We start from the raw sequence: 18,832 nt of genomic DNA, 5'->3' as shown, positions 1-18,832 counted from the left end.
GCCTCCGGGAGGGGAGGGCATCTGCCACAACTCACCTTCCCCCATCACTGCTCCCACCAGTGCGAGGATGGTCAGCACAGTTTTGCTTTCAGATCTGCGGCTGGCGGGCTTGGCAATACAAGGATCACGCCGCCGCCTCCTGCTTCTCTGTGTGGTTGGCCAGTCAAGGGGCTCAGAGCAGCAGCCGCCCCTCCCCCCGTCAGAGTCACCCTGTAGACAGGACCCGCACCAGGTGAGGGCTCCTTTCCGGCCCTCCCGGGGCCGTCTCCGCTCACGCTGATGGGGCTGCACTGCGGAAGGGAGATGGCGTCTCTGATTTCACTCATTCTCCCGCCAAAACTGCTCCTTTGATACGTTCCCTCCCCCCGCCCAGCTCTTGCAGCTGTTCCCAGACTACGCATGCGTGGAGAGGGGGAGGGTGAGGAGCCCAGAAATGGCGTGCGTGCCCACAGGGATGGCTCTGCGTGCCGCCTATGGCACACGTGCCATAGGTTCGCCAGCACTGCCTTAGAGGGTCGAAAAGACACTCTGGAGGAGCGTCTACCATTGAGGAGGCTTCTCGGATAGTTGCAGAGGAGTGGCGGCATCCTCTGTGCACCGAGTATCTCCTTTGGGCCGACAGGGTAAAAATTGGCCAATAAAATGGCTGATCATTTAGCTGTGCCAACCGCAAGCCACAAGATCAGCTAAGCAAACGGACCCACCGTGGAGAACTCAGTGAGACTTTCCTTTCACCTCTATTTTCTTTACGCCTGTGAAAAGTTTTTTTTTTCTTGGAATTATTCCCTTTTCTGGTGAAGCGGCTTTTTAAATGGGGAAAGAGAAGCACAAAGGATTATATTTACTTTTGTTCTAATGATTGATTTTATTTTTGAATATTGGGAACCTCAAGAAAGTTTTTTATATTATTTGGAGAATATTGTTTGCTTTTATCTTTATGGTGGCCAGAAGGACTGAACATTTGATTACTTTCTGGGGGACACTCTTCGACAAATTTATTCATTGTATTTGCTATCTTTTCTTCGCTGGAAAGGCTTTTATTTTGTACAAAGGAAAAAGACGAGGAAACTGGGAGGAGATGGATATTGTGTTTGTTTTTTAAAATATAGTCTCCTTCAAAAGGATATGGATTTGAATTATAATAAAGATGGAGGAAAAAGGTGTTGGTCTTACTTATAAGTATATTTTGGACAAAATTTTGGAAAATACAGAGAAGATAATTGCTTGCTAAAAGGAGATTTCTTTGTTTTGACAAGGCAAAAGACAAGGACTAAGTAAAACATCAGTTTACACACAAGAGGCTTGTGCTCTGTTTACTGAGGTGGAAGAAGTAAATTCACAGTTGGACAATCAGTTTATTTTGGAAAAAAAACTTGATAGCAACGGACAAAGGACTTATGAAAAGGAACTGGACGATCTTGTTTCAGAAGGACAATTTGGCCCGCAAACGCCATTTGATTATGAGATAGAGAAAAAAACATGGGAAGAAGAGAAAAACGCAAGCAAAGAGGACGATATAAAAGAAAGGATTTTAATTGAAATTTATTTAATGTTAAAAGAAAGGGGAAATGATGTTCTGCTGCGAGTCATTCAGATTAACTATAACTTTTATATTAATTTTATAAAATGCACATTGGGAGCTTCCTTTTTGGAGTGTATAGTGTGGCAGGCAGAAGCCCGATTATGGAAACCTGTTTGGATTAGAAAGAAACCCAGAATACGATATAAATATTAAATCTGATTATAGTAATGTGGTAAAGGTTTTATAGTGATCTGGATTGATTTGGACTTGGACTTTGTTAAAAGGGCTTTATATGTTTTTAATATTAGAGATGGTATAATGAGAAAAGAACTGAAATATGGAAAATGATGGAATTAAGTATTGGACATTTGGAGAAACATTGAAAAACAATAGAATATTGGTCAGAAAAAGAAGAATTTATTTTTGGAGTTAATAATGTTTAAATAAAAAAAAACACTTGGGATACCTGAAAAGTAAAAATTACCATTTTTAGATGTGTTTGTCAATAGGCAAGAAGATGGAAGCCTAGAAACCACGGTTTATCGCAAGACCATCAACATTCCTTGCATTCTTAGTTTCAACAGTAACCATCTATTGTCACACAAAAAGAGTTGTGTCAGAACACTGTATGGTAGGGTGAAAACTCACTGTAATACCCAGCAAACTAACCAACTGGAGAGCAGGTACCTGCGTGAACAATACAGACAGAATAGGTACAAACATTTATTACAAGATGCCTACTCAACATACAAGGGAGAGAAAGGAAGAAAGAAGGTACAAGGCTAACTATATGGCACAGTCTGTCTGCCATACATTTCGGAAGTAGTAGAACGCAACCTCTGAGATCTGCAAGTGGGCATTGCACACCGCCCAGAGACTACCATACGAGGACAAATCACGCATTGCAAAGATGTGCTTGGAGGTGGGAGATAATTCCAGTGTAATCTATTGGATCCCCTTCATGGACTCCCCCTGTGACTATTCAGGACATATGGGGAGGAAAGCTAACCACCTGATTGCAAGAACACAAGCAAGTGGTCAGACGAGGAGACCCAAACTCATTGGTAGCCTCACATTGCAATGAACAAGGCATACATTCAGTTTCGCAGCTACTAAGATTATTGGCCAAACAGTACAAAGATAACCAGGGAAATGATTGAAGCCTGGGAAATGGGCCCCTTGTCAAGTCAACAGGAGTGCTAATTTACCACCAGCTTATCAGGTATTTACGAGCCAAGGACTTGGCAGCACAAGGAAACAACTGCCAATAACTTAATAACTGGCCATCGACGTCTCAATCAACAAATAAAAAGCCACACACAACTGGGCACCATATAAATACTATGCATAGAATAGCCCAAAGCACACATTCTAGTAGAGTGAAGTTCCCTGAGGATGGGCTCCATCACAAGTCCAAAAGCTTGGAAGACTAGTCCCAGTGACCAACCCAGATTTGATCCTGTATTAAGGAAACATTCTATTTTCTCTTTTTCTTTTCTTTTCATTCTAATTAAATTGAATTAATTCCTAGGACAGTGTGCCAGGTAAAGATACTAGCTCACTGTGAAGATTAAAATGAATTGAATTTTTTTTTCTCAGAATATTTAAACTGAGTTATAATCCTTAATTTATAAAGTTTAAAGAAATTTACTTTGTAAACCATTAATATTAAACACTTAAAAGTGCCTTTTAAAGATTGAAATATTAAACATATGACAATTTGTGTTCCTTTCACTGCTTTAGGTGTGTGGTTACGAAATAACAATGCCCAATGCAGGACCTTTGTTCAGAGTTCCGATAACTGTTGTTATACCAACAAGGTACATGGATTTTCACTCTTTTTTTTTTATTGAAAATTTTTAAAATTTTACAAATAGGGAAAAGAAAAAATAAAAAACAAAAAACAACCCTACCCAACCACCCCAACCCTCCCACTCCATCCCCCCAACCTTCCCAGAGCTGAATATAGGCTTAATTAAAATTTCTAAAAATGATTTTCACTCTTGTCAGAAAATTTGTAGCAATATTTATGGGGGGAGATTTACTTTCTGTTTCTGTTGTTTGATATACATTCCGAACAATAATAGTAAATAGAAATAAAATCCATTTATATACAGTATAGGGGTGGCTCAATGGTTAAGATGCTGGGCTTGTTGGCTAGAAAGCCGGCATCCCAGGTTCAAGACCCAAATGCCATGTGGCGGGGTGACCTCCCATCCTTGTCCCAGCTCCTGCTAGTCTAGTGGTTCAAAATCATGCAAATGCAAGTAGATAAATACTACTTCTGTGGAAGATAACAGTGTTCCTTGATGTCATTCTGGCCACATGATATAAATTTTTGAAATTTTATTTACCTTTTTTTTTGCTTATTTAAAAATGGTATCAAGAGCCAGAATTCTTTATGATCGATCGTCTGTTATTTTTTTTTAATTTTTTAATCAAGGATAGTCCTTTAGTACTGTAATTATTTGAAATATTTTTGGACCACCATAAAGGGCAAAACTCTCCCTATGTCTTGCTTTTTAGATGCGTTAGACTACAACTTCTATAATAATAGTATCATTCTGAATCCCTGGAAATGTTCAGAGATTAGTTTTTTTGTGTGTGTGTTTGCCTTCGAGTTAGTGTTGCCACTTGCCTGGACAGGTTCTACAATTTTGTTCGCAAGATTTCAGAAGCGGTTTGCCAGGAACTCTTAGCTTCCTAGGGCTGGCCCAAGGTCACCCAGCTGACTTTGTGCCTCAGGTAAGATTTGAACCCACAGTCCCCTAATTTCTAGCCTGGTATCTTTATCACTATACCAAGATGGCTCTTGGTGTTCAGAGGTATAACTAAAAACATTAATAACTATTCTCAATTAGATACTATGGTCAAAGCCAGCTAGTTTTTAAAATATTTTTATATAATTAAGAATGACATGAATGTTTTTGGACCTTATTAAAATAATATTCCAGTCTGTATTGATAATTTAAAGTGAGCTTTTTACAATTAATTTTTTTAATCACAGGACAGATGAAGCCTCACACTTTGATCTCAAATTTACTGATGTTCATTTTAAACCTGGACAAATTCAGAGACACTTCATTGAAGTTCCATCTGGAGCCACCTGGGCTGGTAAGGTGAATCTATTGGATTCCTCGTGATATCCATGGAGATTTTAGTATAGGTATTGGAGGACATTTTATTATATATCTGAAATCTATCTGTAGTATTATATGTTTAGATTAAAAGTGTTTTTCATCAGTTTAACGCTTGTTAGGATTTTTTTATTGTTTTAATAATAATGAACATATTTATTACTGAGAAGTTAAATGCTCTGAAACAAAATTTATCAATATTTTTCTGATACATATTTGCCTCAGAGAAAGGAGCCAGAAGTCAAGTCTGTATAATAGTATTAAAGTCATGTCTTTTCTTATTTAGAAGTCACAGTCTGTTCATCATCATCTGATGTAACTGCCAAGTTTATTCTCCATGCAATTCAGTTAGTAAAGCAAAAGGCATACCGAAACCATGAGTTCTACAAGTTCTCTTCAATACCAGAAAAAGGATCAGTCACCGAAGCATTTCCAGTATTAGTAAGTCCCTTAAATTAAGAATAGAGTTAATAGCTGTTGTTTATATGCTACATTGATATGTGATAAATGTCAGTCATAATGTGCTGAGCTTGAGAGTGACTTATCTGAGTTGTGTAGAATAGTCTTTCAACTAAGATTCTTATTTGAATATTGTAAATACTGGTAACCTGCTACACTGTTTTCATTGTAGAAATTCTACATGTCAGCTACAGAATGTAAGGCAATATTAATGTATTTAGTATTAAAAACTAATGTAATGTGCCTTAATAGTGAAACTAATATAAAGACATTTTTTACATTTTTAACAATTCTCCTTGTCATAGATTTTTAAAATATGGGATATTCTAATGAGTTTTTTAATATTTGCCCGCATAATATTACTTCTGTAGGAGTTACATTGATTGGCAGTTTGCTTTTGGGGAACGTTTAGGTCAGTGATGGCGAACCTTTTAGAGACCGAGTGCCCAAAAACTGGCCCCGCCCCCACTCCGCCCCCCACTCTGCCCCCTGTCCCGTCCACCCAGCCACTTACCATCTCCATGGCCCGCCGCAGATTGCCCAGGCAGCCTAGCAGTGCCATGGCAGCCACGCCCTCCATCTGCACCCCATAGAATCATCTGCATGCGTGGGGCATGAGGGCAGAGTCTTGTCCCTTCGCCCGGCCATTTCCTTGGCTGCGCTGCTCCCTATGGGCCGCATTTGGGGTGAATCTCCTCTGGGGGGAGCTGCTGGTGAGGTGGGGGCCACGGGGGAGGCAGGGCTGGGGCAACAGCGCATGTGCCCACAGAGAAGGCTCTGAGTGCCGCCTCTGGCACGCGTGCCATAGGTTCACCACCACTGTTCTAGGTGATGTCACCATTAAAGCCCTGTACATTCAATGCCTGGTTATTTCCATGACCATCTTCTCTGAGTTGAATCTGCCCATCCATTTGATCTGGGAGATGGCTTACTGAAGGACCCGCTACTGAAATAAAGCCATTTTCATAGACTTAAACTGTCCTCTTCAGCAACTTGCCTACAGATATCTGATCCATCCTTTCCTTATTACTCTTTCATAGAGCTATAAATACATGGCTTTTCAGTAAAGTATTTGGGAACAAATAAGTTGCTTTCTAAAACAATAGCACATCAGACTGATTGGGTATAACTGTTGTTTGTTTCTGATGTCTATGGAGATTCTCAGTCATCCAGGTCATGGTTGTCCCCAAGGTGCTTTTTCATGAGGAAACTGGACTTTTTTGTTTTTCTTTGAAGATGTTTCGCTTCTCATCCAAGAAGCTTCTTCAGGTCTGATATTAAACACTTGCTGCTTAGAAATCTGTAATCCAAATCGATGAATATTGACTGTGTATGCTGTGGGATCAGGAATCATCTTTTCTGCAAACAGTGTAACAGAGCAGTTTTCTGAAACCTGGTCCTACTCTGGCTATGCTGGCTAGGAATAATGGAAATTATTCTTTCAGCAACACAGCTGTTGAGCATCTATGTTTATAATGTTATACACTAAATAAATTCATTAAAACTAATGGAACATTCTTGAGCTTAATAAAAAACAGAGATCATATCTCCAGAGATCATAGCATAGATAGATGGATAGAATAAGTTCTAAGATGTATGAAAAAGAAAGCCATATTAACTTATTATAGATGGATAGAATAAGTTCTAAGATGTATGAAAAAGAAAGCCATATTAACTTATTAATGGGAGAATATCCTTCAAATCTGGGTGGTATTTTTTTTCTTCCATTCAATTGTGTCCAATTCTTGGAAACTGCTTTGATCAGTCCCTGTAGTTTTCTTGGCAAGGTTTTTCAGAAATGGTTTGCCATGGCCTTCTTCCTAGAGCTGATAAAAAGCGACTAGCCCAAGTTACTCAGCTGGCTTTGTGATTAAGGTAGGACTAGAACTCAGTCTCCCAGTTTCTAACCTAATGCCTTAATCACTACACCAAACTGGCTTTCTATTGTTTTATTAGACCCACCCAAAATATCAGACTTTTTGAGTATTCTAACATTCTTCATCAGGCTACAGAGGGGAGTGGAGAAGAAGTAAATTGAACAATTAGGCAAACTTGAATGGTTTGGTTTAGTCATCACTAAGAATTGCAAGTTATATTCAGCATCCACATTCTCCTTGGTTTATGACTATTTTTGGTAACTGCTGGGATGCAAAATGTTCAGACCTTGGGATAAGGGGATAAGACTTACAAGTGAAGAAGGCTTGAAATACATTTCTTTTTTCTTTTCCTCCCAACAGGGGGGAAGAACAATTGAATTGTGTATTGCCCGATGGTGGGCAAGCCTCAGTGATGTCAGTATTGATTATTCCATTTCTTTCCATGGCATAGTTTGCACTACATCTCAGTTGAACATTGTAAGTATCACAATTTGCTTTTTTTTTTTTAAATTCTGTCTGTTTTTAAAATGTAGCATTGTTAAAATCATAAGTTAGTAGTATTACCAAATGCCTAGCCAAATTGCCTGGAGGCACAATTTCAGCAATCTTATCCAGTGAGATTATTAAATAGAGTTAAATAATATTGCATAGAATTGACCAATTTTATTAGGTTAATCATTTTAGTTTTGAATTTGTAAATGGATTAAGGGGTCCTTGAAGTTTTATGGCATTTATTTATGGTGTCAAACCTGCCCCAGCTAGATCCCTAGGAAAGAAAGACCCTTGACTCTATTTGAAGTAATAGATTCTTTTACTGAGGGTTAGTGATTGCAGCAAAAACAAGGCTAGATCTGAATATTCCCACACAAACATACAAAGTATTCTCCTTGATGTGGCCCTCCCCCGTGACCAGAGTGTCGGTGCCCAACAGCATGCCAGCCTGAGATTTTGGGATCCACTTTGATTGTAGGCATGTCTCAGAGAAGCTTCACATACTTTCCCAGGTCAGGCATCCTTGAGGCGGTGGAATCTGGCCACTTGGCACCTCTGGTTCCTGTCAATGTCCTCCCTCTTCCCTCATACCCCTCTTCACACCACCTGCATAACCTCCCTAACTTCCCCCCCCCCTCAGTTTATGGCAGGATGCCGGCAAGCTTAGTGATACATAGCAAAGATGGCAGAGCTGACATATATTGTGTTGCCAGCTCTTGTGGAAGCACCTTGGAAAAGCATGACTTTTAAATATGTATTGTTGGCATAACATTAATCTGCAATGTGTTTCAAATAAACTTTTTCACTCTGATTATAGCATGCTTCAGAAGGCATAGTGCGTTTTGATGTTCAGGCAACACTGAAATACGAAGATATTTCACCTTCCATAAATCTCAAATGCTGGGTTCAAACACTAAGGTACTAAATTTAGATTGAAATAAGTGATCATTGTGATTCATAGTGAAATCAATAACTTGTACTGAAGTTAGTAAGATTAAACAACTTTCCCTCATGCCGAATATAAATATAATAAAGTAAGTTTAATAGTTGAGAAAGATATTCCCTATTTATTTTAAGTACATAATTACTGGAAGTCTGTTGAATGTTTAGAGGCCTTTTAATAATGATTTAATTAGAAAACTAAAAATAGAATTACGGCTTGCAGTCAAGACACGTGATTTATATCTGAGGCAGATTGTTTTGGTCATAACATTTTTGAAATAATCAAGAGAACCTGGTTCAGTTTCAAGGTGAGAAGTTCTGTCCCTGAGACAGTATGAATTTGAAATATTTTGCCCTGTGAGTCTGGGTTTTGTGCTGTCATCTGAACTTCCCAGAGTTGCCTCAAAATGCAAGATGGATGGCATATAAATTTAAGCAAATTAAAATAAGTACAAAAGTTAGATTGTTAAATTGTGTTTAATATAATTAAATGTGTACATAAATTAAGTTAGTAAGCATATCTGTGTATATGTACAAGTTTTAAAAATGTATTGTACAAGAAGCAATGGATGGAAACTAATCAAAAAGAGAACCAATCTAGAACTAAGGAGAAATTTCCTGACAGAACAATTAATCAGTGAAAGGATTTGCCTCAAGAAGTCTTAGGTGCTTCAACACTGAAGGTTTTTAAGAAGAGATTGGACAACCATTTGACTGAAATGGTATAGGGTTTCCTCCTTGAGCAGGGGGTGGAACTAGAAGACCTCCAAGTTCCCCTTTTGAACTCTGTTATTCTTTAAAACCTTACCTTCATTTTTCTCCTAATGTGTATTGTTGTATTGCTGGATTGCAGACCACTGAGTGCTAAAATAAAGCCTTTAGGATCCCGAGACGTATTGCCAAATAATCGACAATTGTATGAGATGGTTTTGACATACAATTTTCATCAAGTAAGTTTGAGTTATTTAACTGGATCTAATCCTAACTCAATAAAATATTTCTTTATGGAATGTTGTAAGCCACCCAGAGTTTCTTGGCCATATAAATTTGTTTAATAAAAAAAATTAATAAATTATGAGCCACACAGTGTCATTTGGAATCAGATGGCAAGCAAGTTTAATAAATTATCACCATCAGTATAAATAATATTATTTAATTTTGTTTTTAAATGCCTTTATCATTTTATTTTTGTTCAGCCCAAAAGTGGAGAAGTAACTCCAAGTTGCCCCTTGCTTTGTGAACTCTTATATGAATCAGAATTTGACAGTCAATTATGGATTGTCTTTGACCAGAATAAAAAACTAATGGGATCAGGTGATGCTTATCCTAACCAGGTACGCCAATATGTTTGAAGTCATTTTTTATGTAATTCCATAGTCTTTTTAGGTTTAGGATGCAGTGCTTGTCATCTTTATGCAAATAAATATAAGAAGAATTAGGAATTTTTTTCATTTTCAAGTTGAATTTTCATTAATTTATACACTATTCTTCATTTCTTATGCAAATATTCCTACTTGTGAATACTATGAAGAGTAACAATATTGTTCTGATAAATCTGCTTCTTGAACAAGTTGTTTGATTTTATAAACTAAACAGTTAAATATTTTACAAATTTATTATAAATTTGACTAATTTATAGCTTGCCATTAGGAAATGTATGCAGCTTTTATCTATTGAACTGGGAATAGGTAGATAGGTAGGTAGTACAGATAGACAGACCTTCCTGAATTCCATACATGCCATTGTATGAGTTTTGCAAGGTAGTAATAGGCTTTTAAAGATCCTTAAAACTAAGATAATGCATAGTTTTAATGCATAGTTTAGAAACCATGTGCAAACAATGAAAAGGATTGAAGTATCCTTGAAAAATTAAAAATCTGCTTGAAATATACTGTATTTTCCGGTGTATAAGACGACTTTCTAAAGCCTGAAAATCTTCTCAAAAGTCAGGGGTCATCTTATACGGAGGAATATACTGGTAGCTGTTCTCTGAATTTAAAACCAATCTGCCCCCTAGTGGCCAGCCCTATTTTTTTACAGAAATAAGCACTAACAGGACAAAGCTTTCTAGCAGCAAAGGAGCTCCTATTGTGTTCATCTATAAACAGAAATTCAATATTGTACTGTATTTTCTGGCGTATAAGATGACTTTTTAAAGCCTGAAAATCTTCTCAAAAGTTGGGGGTCGTCTTATACGCCTAGTCGTCTTATACGCCGGAATATACGGTATACAGCCTTCTGTGCTTGTTTGGGCATAAATGCCTATCTAGCTTTTGCCTGTTTCCTCTTCTGCTAATGCATGGGCAGTGATAACATCCTGAACAATGGTTTAAGGATAGAACAAGTCACAGCTTATGTTATAAGTGATAGAAACATATTTCTATGAAACCACAATCCCATATTAGGCTGTTCTGCAAATGGATAGGTTAGTATTCCATCCAGTAATAACAGTTAAGCTGTTCTGCAATTCTAAAAGGTTGCTGATCCATATAAATGAACAAAATTATTTATTAGCAAGACTCTTAAATAATTTGTCTACAAAGTATGAAACTTCAAGATTTTATGTATTAATATTGCTTAGCCGGTATGAACCATTTTCTCCTAAAGCAATATAAATACTATTAAACAGATGAACTAAGAATTTCTTGGCCCAGCATTTGCCATTAAATTGAATCACTCACAGAAGCCTTCTGATGAATTTGGATATAGAGGACAGTTCTACATCAGTTTGTAGTGTAACTTCAGAGATTAATAGTACTGAGGGAACTTCTAGAATTGCAGGACAAGAAGGGCAAGGATCTGCAAAAATCAAATCTCCAGCTGGAACTCCTAATAGATTTTAGTCCCTTTTACAGAGAGAAAGAACCTTCTGTGTTTATGTAAGGAATGTTCAGGATCCAGTTAAGTCAAATTTAAATAGGTTATATAGCACACAAATTTACCTGTTATAAATAATATTCAACAGAAAATATGTATCATAAAAATTGATACTATAATTCAAATACATAACATTCAAACCAAAACATATATTTACTTCATGCTGGTAAATCTGTAATTTAATTTGATGAAGGCTTTGAAAAGCCCTCCCCTGTAATGTTAGAATAAGATTTTAAAATTTAAGTCTGGAAATACTGCTTACTTTGTGATTGGGATTTGAGTAACTTTTCTTGTTAGATTTTTTCCAAAGAATTTAATAACAGATCCCTCTCTATCACTCAAACATGTAATAAATGTCCAAGTTTAAATTTTGCATACTTAGCAGTGACATGTTTTGTGAAAATATTCTATTTCAATTAGAAAGGAATACTGTAAGTTGAACTTTTTACTGTGTGTTAATCTTCTTCATCAAATAATGTATGAGTCCAGGTACTAAAAAACTGCTCCTTTCCCTAGTATTCCCTGAAACTGGATAAAGGAGATTATACCGTGCGGCTACAGATCCGTCATGAGCAGAGCAGTGAGCTGGATCGCATCAAAGACCTTCCATTTATTGTCTCTCACAGACTGTCTAGTGCACTGAGTTTAGATATATATGATACCCACAGTCAGGCTCTCTTAGGGAAGAAGAAAGCAAACAGTATATCTCTGCCACCAAACTACACTCTGCCGTTCTTTGTTACATCTTTGCCAGATGACAAGTAAGTTATATCCCTTTGGTGGCACATAGTAACTATTCCGAACTTTAAAACTTTGGAATAAAAAAAAAATAGTTCTGCCTATTTATTTCTATCCTATGCTTGCAGGCACTACCATCTACTGAAATCTGGCTGCCTTTCGTCTCCAATGCCCATGTTTCCATATATTTTCTTAATCTGTTTTTTCTTAGTGTATTAAATCTAAAGCAGTCAATTTTTGCTAATAGTTAGAATTTGTTGCCTTAGGGCAATGATGGTGAACCTTTTAGAGACCAAATGCCCAAAAACTGGCCCCGCCCCCACTCCACCCCCCTGCCCCGCTCCATCCCCCGCCCCACCTGCCCACAGGACCACTCACTGCCTCTAGGGCCTGCCACAGATCGTCCAGGCAGCCCAGCAGCACTATGGTAACCACACTCTCTGCCCGCGCCCTGCAGCATCAACTGCATGATGGGGTGTGTGGGCAGAGTCTTGTCTACGCTGCCTGGCTGCCATGTCCTTGGCTGTGCTGCTCTGTGTGGGCCACGCTTGAGGGCGACTCTCCTTCAAGGGGGCTGCTGGAGAGGAGGGGGTCACAGGGGGAGGCGTTGCTGGGGCAACGGCACGCGTGCCCACAGAGTGGGCTCCGAGCGCCGCCTCTGGCACCCATGCCCTAGGTTCACCACCACTGCCTTAGGGAATAGTGGCCAAGGCAAGCCTTCCACTGAGGGTCTATGATAATTCACTGTGGCCAACTTGCCATGACCAACTTCTGTGGCCAACTAACCAGAATTACACTAATATCAAAGAAATGGTGAAACAGAATCATTAAAGAAAGGTTGCAAAAGGAGGGACAGAATGAAATGTGAATAACAAAATTAATTCATGGGCAAATTAAAAATAATTTTTATTTATTTTAAATAATTAAATAGAATTGTTAAATTGTCCCGCAGTGAGGTGGCCATGGAGAGTTGACCATGACGAGTTGGCTGTGGCGAGTTGTCCCATTCTGTTCCACTGAGGTTACTGGAATGAGCAGAGCTGGATTTTTTTAAAAAAATCTCTTGGGTGGGATCAAGGATCCAAATAAGTAGCTTCCTGAGGCCTCCTATTCCCATTTGCATCCTGTGTATTGGGCTTGACATTGTATTGCTGAAATTAAGTCAATTTGCAGTTGAATTAAACCCTTTTTTCAATGGGGGGGTACAAAAATGGGAATGTGAGCATGAATTTAAAGCATGTTTCGCTTGTTCGTTTGTTAGAGTACCTAAAGGAACAAGTCCTGGATGCTATCTTGCAGGATCATTGACACTTTCAAAGACTGAACTTGGAAAGAAAGCAGTGAGTAAAATAAAACCCTAAACTCAAATTTGTTTTTTGTTTTTTTTGTTTTTTAAAAAGGTAATTGAAATGACAAACTTGTATGAAAATGTTTTTGAATACAGTAATCCAGATTTTTTTTCCTGGAGTCTCTTAAAAAGATTCAAATACTAAATGCCAGTTTTCTTCATTGTTTCAATATTACTGCTTCTAAGTTTCTTTTTTGCTATTTTGCAGTAATTTCCAGCACCTTGTTATAGATTGTATGCTATATTGCTTTTAATAATTTCTGTAATATTATTTTATCCTACATAGCTTGGAGTTTCATTTCAATCTAAAAAGGTATAATTAGTGTTAGTTATTCGGGTTCTGTTAAAATAGTTGCTGTCAAGCATCCATTTGCTGAATAGGAAGTACTTTCTTATTTTAGGCCATCCTTTTGTTGATGATATGCTTTGTAAGGTTTCATTTTGTATAATAAAAATGAATTGCATAAAGCTATAGTCGTGTTGTACTAAATTAAAGATACAAGTATTTGTTATCAAGTAAATTTTGTTTACCAATAGTGCATCCACAAAATAATTCCTTTGTTATTCAGTGACATTAAAAAAAATATGGAATAAGTATATATATTTCATATTAAAATGTCATAGAGTCACATTAAATATATTTTCCAGACTAGGAGTATAGGGAATGTGTCTGATCAATGAGTTTCTAAAACAATTTGACTTAATATAATCGATAAGGTTTAGGAATTGATTTTACCAGCCTAAGTCATTCATCCTAAAAACATGTCCACCATTCATACATTGGTTATTTTCCAACTGAAAAATGTTTTTCAGTCTAGGTTTGTTTGGAACAGATGCAGGTAAATTTACTAATTGTATCTGAAATTGTAACTTTTTTTTTTTTTTTTTTTTTTTTTTATTAAAAGTTTTATAAATTTTACAAAAAAAAAACAAGAACAATACAGAACAAAAAACAACATATACAAAAGAAAAAAAAATTAAACAATACATATAAAAAAAACCCCCACCCCACACCCCTCCCAAAAACCCTCCCTTCCCCCCCCCTGAGCTTCCCAGAGCAGAATATAGGCTTAAGAAATAATAATAAAAAAAAAAAAAAATAAAAATAAAAATTAAATTAAAAACTTTATATTTATATATATAAAAAAGATATCTATAATATATATAAAAATAAAACTTATGAAAAAGCTATATAATATTTTTGTATACCCAATCTAAATTGTATAAATTTTATCCATTTGTCCCAGATAGCAAAAAACTTCTCTTGCGTTTGTTGCTTTAAGAAAGCCGAAATCTTTGCCATTTCTGCCAGATAAGCTACTTTAAAAAACCATTCCTGCAATGTAGGCAAAGATTCCTTCTTCCAATATTGTCCAATTAACAGCCTCGCGGCTGTGATCAAGTTTAACATCAATACAACCTCCTTTGTATCACAATCTGTAACAATACCTAACAAAAATAATTGCGGAGTAAATTTTACCCTCCTTCTAAAAATTCTCTGGATATTCCACCATATTTTGATCCAAAATGCTTTTATCTCTCTACATGACCACCAAATATGATAATAGGAAGCCTCCTTATAACCACATCTCCAACATTTAGGTTGCACGTCAGGGTACATGTAAGACATTTTTTGTGGATCAAGGTGCCATCTATAAAACATTTTATAAAAATTCTCCCTTAGATTCTGTGCTTGAGTAAATTTGACATTTCTCACCCAAATAGTTTCCCAGGTGTCCAATGAAACTGGCTCACCAAAGTTCTGCGCCCATCTAATCATACAATCTTTAATTAGTTCCGTTTCTGAGTCCAATTCAACTAAAACCCCATAAATTCTCTTAATGTGGGTTTGTCTTTGATCCTTCAGTTGCTTAATAAGATTTTCATCTTCTCTAAGAAAACCCACCTTACAATCCATCTTCCATCTATCTAGTAGTTGCCTATATTGGAACCAAGAATAAGTAAAATTTTCTTGTGCTAATTCTTCCCGTGATTTTAATTGCCAGTTTTGTCCATCCCATTTAAGTAACTGTCTGTAAGACACCATATCCATTTTAACCCCTCTTTTTATTCCTTCTATCGCATGCCAAGGTATAGCCCATAATGGTACTTTAAAATCACTTTTATAATATTTTCTCCAAATCCTAAGTAAAGAAATTCTTAAAATATGAGATTTAAAAGCCCAATCTATTTTTTTATTAAATATTAAATAGGCATGCCACCCATAAAGTAAATCCCATCCCTCTAGATAAAGTATCTCAGAATTTGTCAAATTTACCCAGTCACTAATTAATGTTAAAACCACCGCATCATAATATAATTTCAAATTTGGTACCTTGAGTCCGCCCCTCTCACGGAAGTCTTGCATAATTTTGAACTTAACCCTTGGTTTTTTCCCTGCCCAAATAAATTTATTGAGACCCTTCTGCCACTCATTTAAATTAATCTCATTTTTCAAAATTGGTAACATTTGAAACAAAAAAAGAAACTTGGGTAGAATATTCATTTTTATCACTGCAATTCTTCCCATGAGGGATAATTGCAGCTTTTCCCAATTCTTCAAGTCTTTCTGTACCCCGACCCACAACCTTTCATAATTATTTTTAAATAGTTTTGCATTAGAAACAGACAGCATCACCCCCAAATATTTTACCTTATTAACAATCTCAAAACCCGTCGAGTTAACCAAAATCTGCTTCTCCTGACTCGACAAATTTTTAGGTAAAATTTTAGTCTTATTTACATTAATCTTAAAACCCGAGACCAAACCATAATGGTGAATCAACTGTAATAAGTTTACTACAGAATAATCAGGTTGCGACAAAGTAACAACCAAGTCATCCGCAAAAGCTCTCAACTTATATTCTTTTTTATTAACATATATTCCTTTAATTTCCTGAGACTCTCGAATTTTAATCAATAATATTTCCAATGTTAAAACAAACAACAATGGCGATAAAGGACACCCCTGTCTAGTACCTTTCTCTATTGTGAAAACCTCCGACAAACCTCCATTAACAATAAGTTGTGCTGTTTGTTTTTGATATATTACCTTAAGGGCTTGTAATATGTTTTCACCAAAATTCATTTCTTCCATTACTCTTAGCATAAAATGCCAATTCAGTTGGTCAAATGCTTTTTCAGCATCTAAAAATATGAGCCCTGCAGGAACTTGGTTGTTCTTATCTAAGTATTCTAATAAGTTAATAATTTGTCTAACATTGTTTTTCATATACCTTCCTGTTATAAACCCTGATTGATCTTTATGCACAAGATGATGCACCACCCTCATAAGCCTATTTACCAAAATTTTTACAAATATCTTATAATCCACGTTTAAAAGAGATATAGGCCTATAGTTTTTTGGTAAAGTAAGATCTTGATCCTCCTTTGGAATCAATGATATAAAAGCACTACGCCATGAAGGAGGAATCTCTAAACCCTGTAAGATACCATTAAAAAGATCATTTAATGGTTGAATCATCTCCTCCATTAAAGCTTTATAATAAACAGCTGTTAACCCATCCGTACCCGGTGCTTTCCCTAATTTCAATTGTTGAATTGCTGAGGCGATTTCCTCCTTAGTAATTAAACCATTAATTTCATATTTCTGATCCTCAGTCAGTTTAGGAAAACTTGCCTCAGCTAAATATTTATTTATATCTAACAGTTGTACATTAGTAGATTTGTATAGGTTTTGATAATAATCCAAAAAAGATTTTTTAATTAATTCCTTCTGAGAAACTAGTTTACCCTTATAATTTATTTTCTCTATTATTCTCAGTCTCTGTTTCTTTCTTAATTGATAAGCCAACCATCTCCCCGGCTTATTAGCATTACAAAATGTATTTTGTTTCATAAATAATAAATTGGTTGCAGCTTGATCTGCTATCAACATATTAAATTGTGACCTTAATAACTTTACAGATTCTTTAGTACTTTCATCAGAAGGATTTAGAATCAAAGCCCTTTCTTTTAGTTTAATTTCATCTTCAAGTTCTCTACGTTTCTGAGTCTGATTTCGCTTATAAAAATTATTCATTTTTATCAAAACACCGCGCATAAATGCTTTACCTGCATCCCATACCATTGACATTGAAGTCCCCTTATACATATTCAAAGCAAAATAGTCCTTTAAACACTCCTTTAGTTTTTGAACATTCTTCTCTTGTCTAAACAAATTTTCATTAACTCTCCAGGATCTTCTTTCCTCTTTCTCTTGAATCAACTCCATCCAAACTGGACTATGATCCGTCAGTGATCTAGGAAAAATCTTTACATTCTTTACTTTATTATACAAATCCGTGGTAATCAAGAAAAAGTCAATTCTTGAAAAAGATTGGTGTCTGTCAGAAAAAAAAGTAAAGTCTCTCTCCTCTTGATTACGTTCCCGCCAATAGTCCCTTAATTCCCAGTCTTCTTTCATATCAAAAAAGGCTTTAGGTAGCCTTGCTTGTTTAAGAAAAGGAGAGGAACCTTTCTTATCCCTTTGTGTATCTAAGACACCATTCCAATCACCCATTAATACCACCGATCTATAATCAAGCAAAGTTATTTTTTGGTGTAACTGTTTATAAAATTGTTCCTGTTGTTGATTTGGAGCATAAAGTCCAACTATAAGTACTTTCTTACCATAAATACCAAGTTCAATCATCACATATCTCCCCTGGGGATCTGATTCTACCAGACAAGCTGGCAGGTTTTGTTTGACATATATAACAACTCCCCCTTTCTTCCCAGGTGCAGGAGATATAAAATGAGATCCCAAACGAGCATTAACTAAATATTTCTGATCTTTAAGTAGAATATGAGTTTCCTGTAAACAAATAACATCATTGGTATGTTGTTTCAAATAATAAAAGATTTTTTTCCGTTTCTGAGGAGAATTCAATCCATTAACATTCCAGGTCAAAAACTTTGCCATCTCCCTTGGCACGCAGCCTGGAGAAGACACCATCAAACTCTGACAGAGCTGCGTGTGTTGCATAACTCTTGGGTCTTGCTCCTCCCACCGGCGGTGATGCACTTCCAGGAGAATTCTCTTTGGGCTCTTTTTTACGTTGCTCTTTCTCTTTACGCTTATAAGCTGCACGAGTCATCCTCTGCTCTTTAGCCTCCATTTGGCGTTGCTTTGCCACTTCTATCATCCCTGCGGAAACCAAATCTAGTGCCTCAGATTGCTGCTCAGGTTCCTTAGCACTCAAAGATTTCCGACCAGATGAAGTTGAGCCTGCACTCAGGACCGAAGTATAGAAATCTCTAGCTTTGTCAACTGTGTTCAATCTGTAACGTGTCCCAGCATGGCTCAAAACGATACCCATCGGAATTTCCCATCTGAATGGCATCGATCTAGCTTTAAGCTCATTGGTTAAAAAAGCAAAGTCTTTCCTACTTCTTAAAATTTTAGATGGGATTTCCTTTAGAATGATGACATCTTGGG

At 36.6% G+C, this 18,832-nt stretch overlaps 1 protein-coding gene across 5 annotated transcripts in view; it reads left to right on the top strand.

Moving 5' to 3' along the window:
• Nucleotides 1-18,832, top strand: part of TPP2 (tripeptidyl peptidase 2) — a 61,625-nt gene that overhangs the window by 29,280 nt on the left and 13,513 nt on the right. For all 5 annotated transcript variants that reach the window (XM_039337723.1, XM_039337724.1, XM_039337725.1 and 2 more), the window contains exons 15-23: nucleotides 3,266-3,342; nucleotides 4,530-4,636; nucleotides 4,946-5,100; nucleotides 7,356-7,472; nucleotides 8,305-8,405; nucleotides 9,283-9,379; nucleotides 9,626-9,763; nucleotides 11,823-12,067; nucleotides 13,306-13,384. In XM_039337723.1, coding sequence (XP_039193657.1) covers nucleotides 3,266-3,342; nucleotides 4,530-4,636; nucleotides 4,946-5,100; nucleotides 7,356-7,472; nucleotides 8,305-8,405; nucleotides 9,283-9,379; nucleotides 9,626-9,763; nucleotides 11,823-12,067; nucleotides 13,306-13,384 — 1,116 coding nt within the window. The remainder of the gene's footprint in view (nucleotides 1-3,265; nucleotides 3,343-4,529; nucleotides 4,637-4,945; nucleotides 5,101-7,355; nucleotides 7,473-8,304; nucleotides 8,406-9,282; nucleotides 9,380-9,625; nucleotides 9,764-11,822; nucleotides 12,068-13,305; nucleotides 13,385-18,832) is intronic.

Source organism: Crotalus tigris, unplaced genomic scaffold, assembly GCF_016545835.1.
Source record: "Crotalus tigris isolate CLP2741 ecotype Arizona unplaced genomic scaffold, ASM1654583v1 scf7180000017685.4511686, whole genome shotgun sequence".
In the NCBI taxonomy this organism is placed as follows: domain Eukaryota; kingdom Metazoa; phylum Chordata; class Lepidosauria; order Squamata; family Viperidae; genus Crotalus; species Crotalus tigris.
The sequence above is the reverse complement of the archived record's forward strand: the minus strand, read 5'-3'. Positions and strand labels throughout refer to the sequence as shown.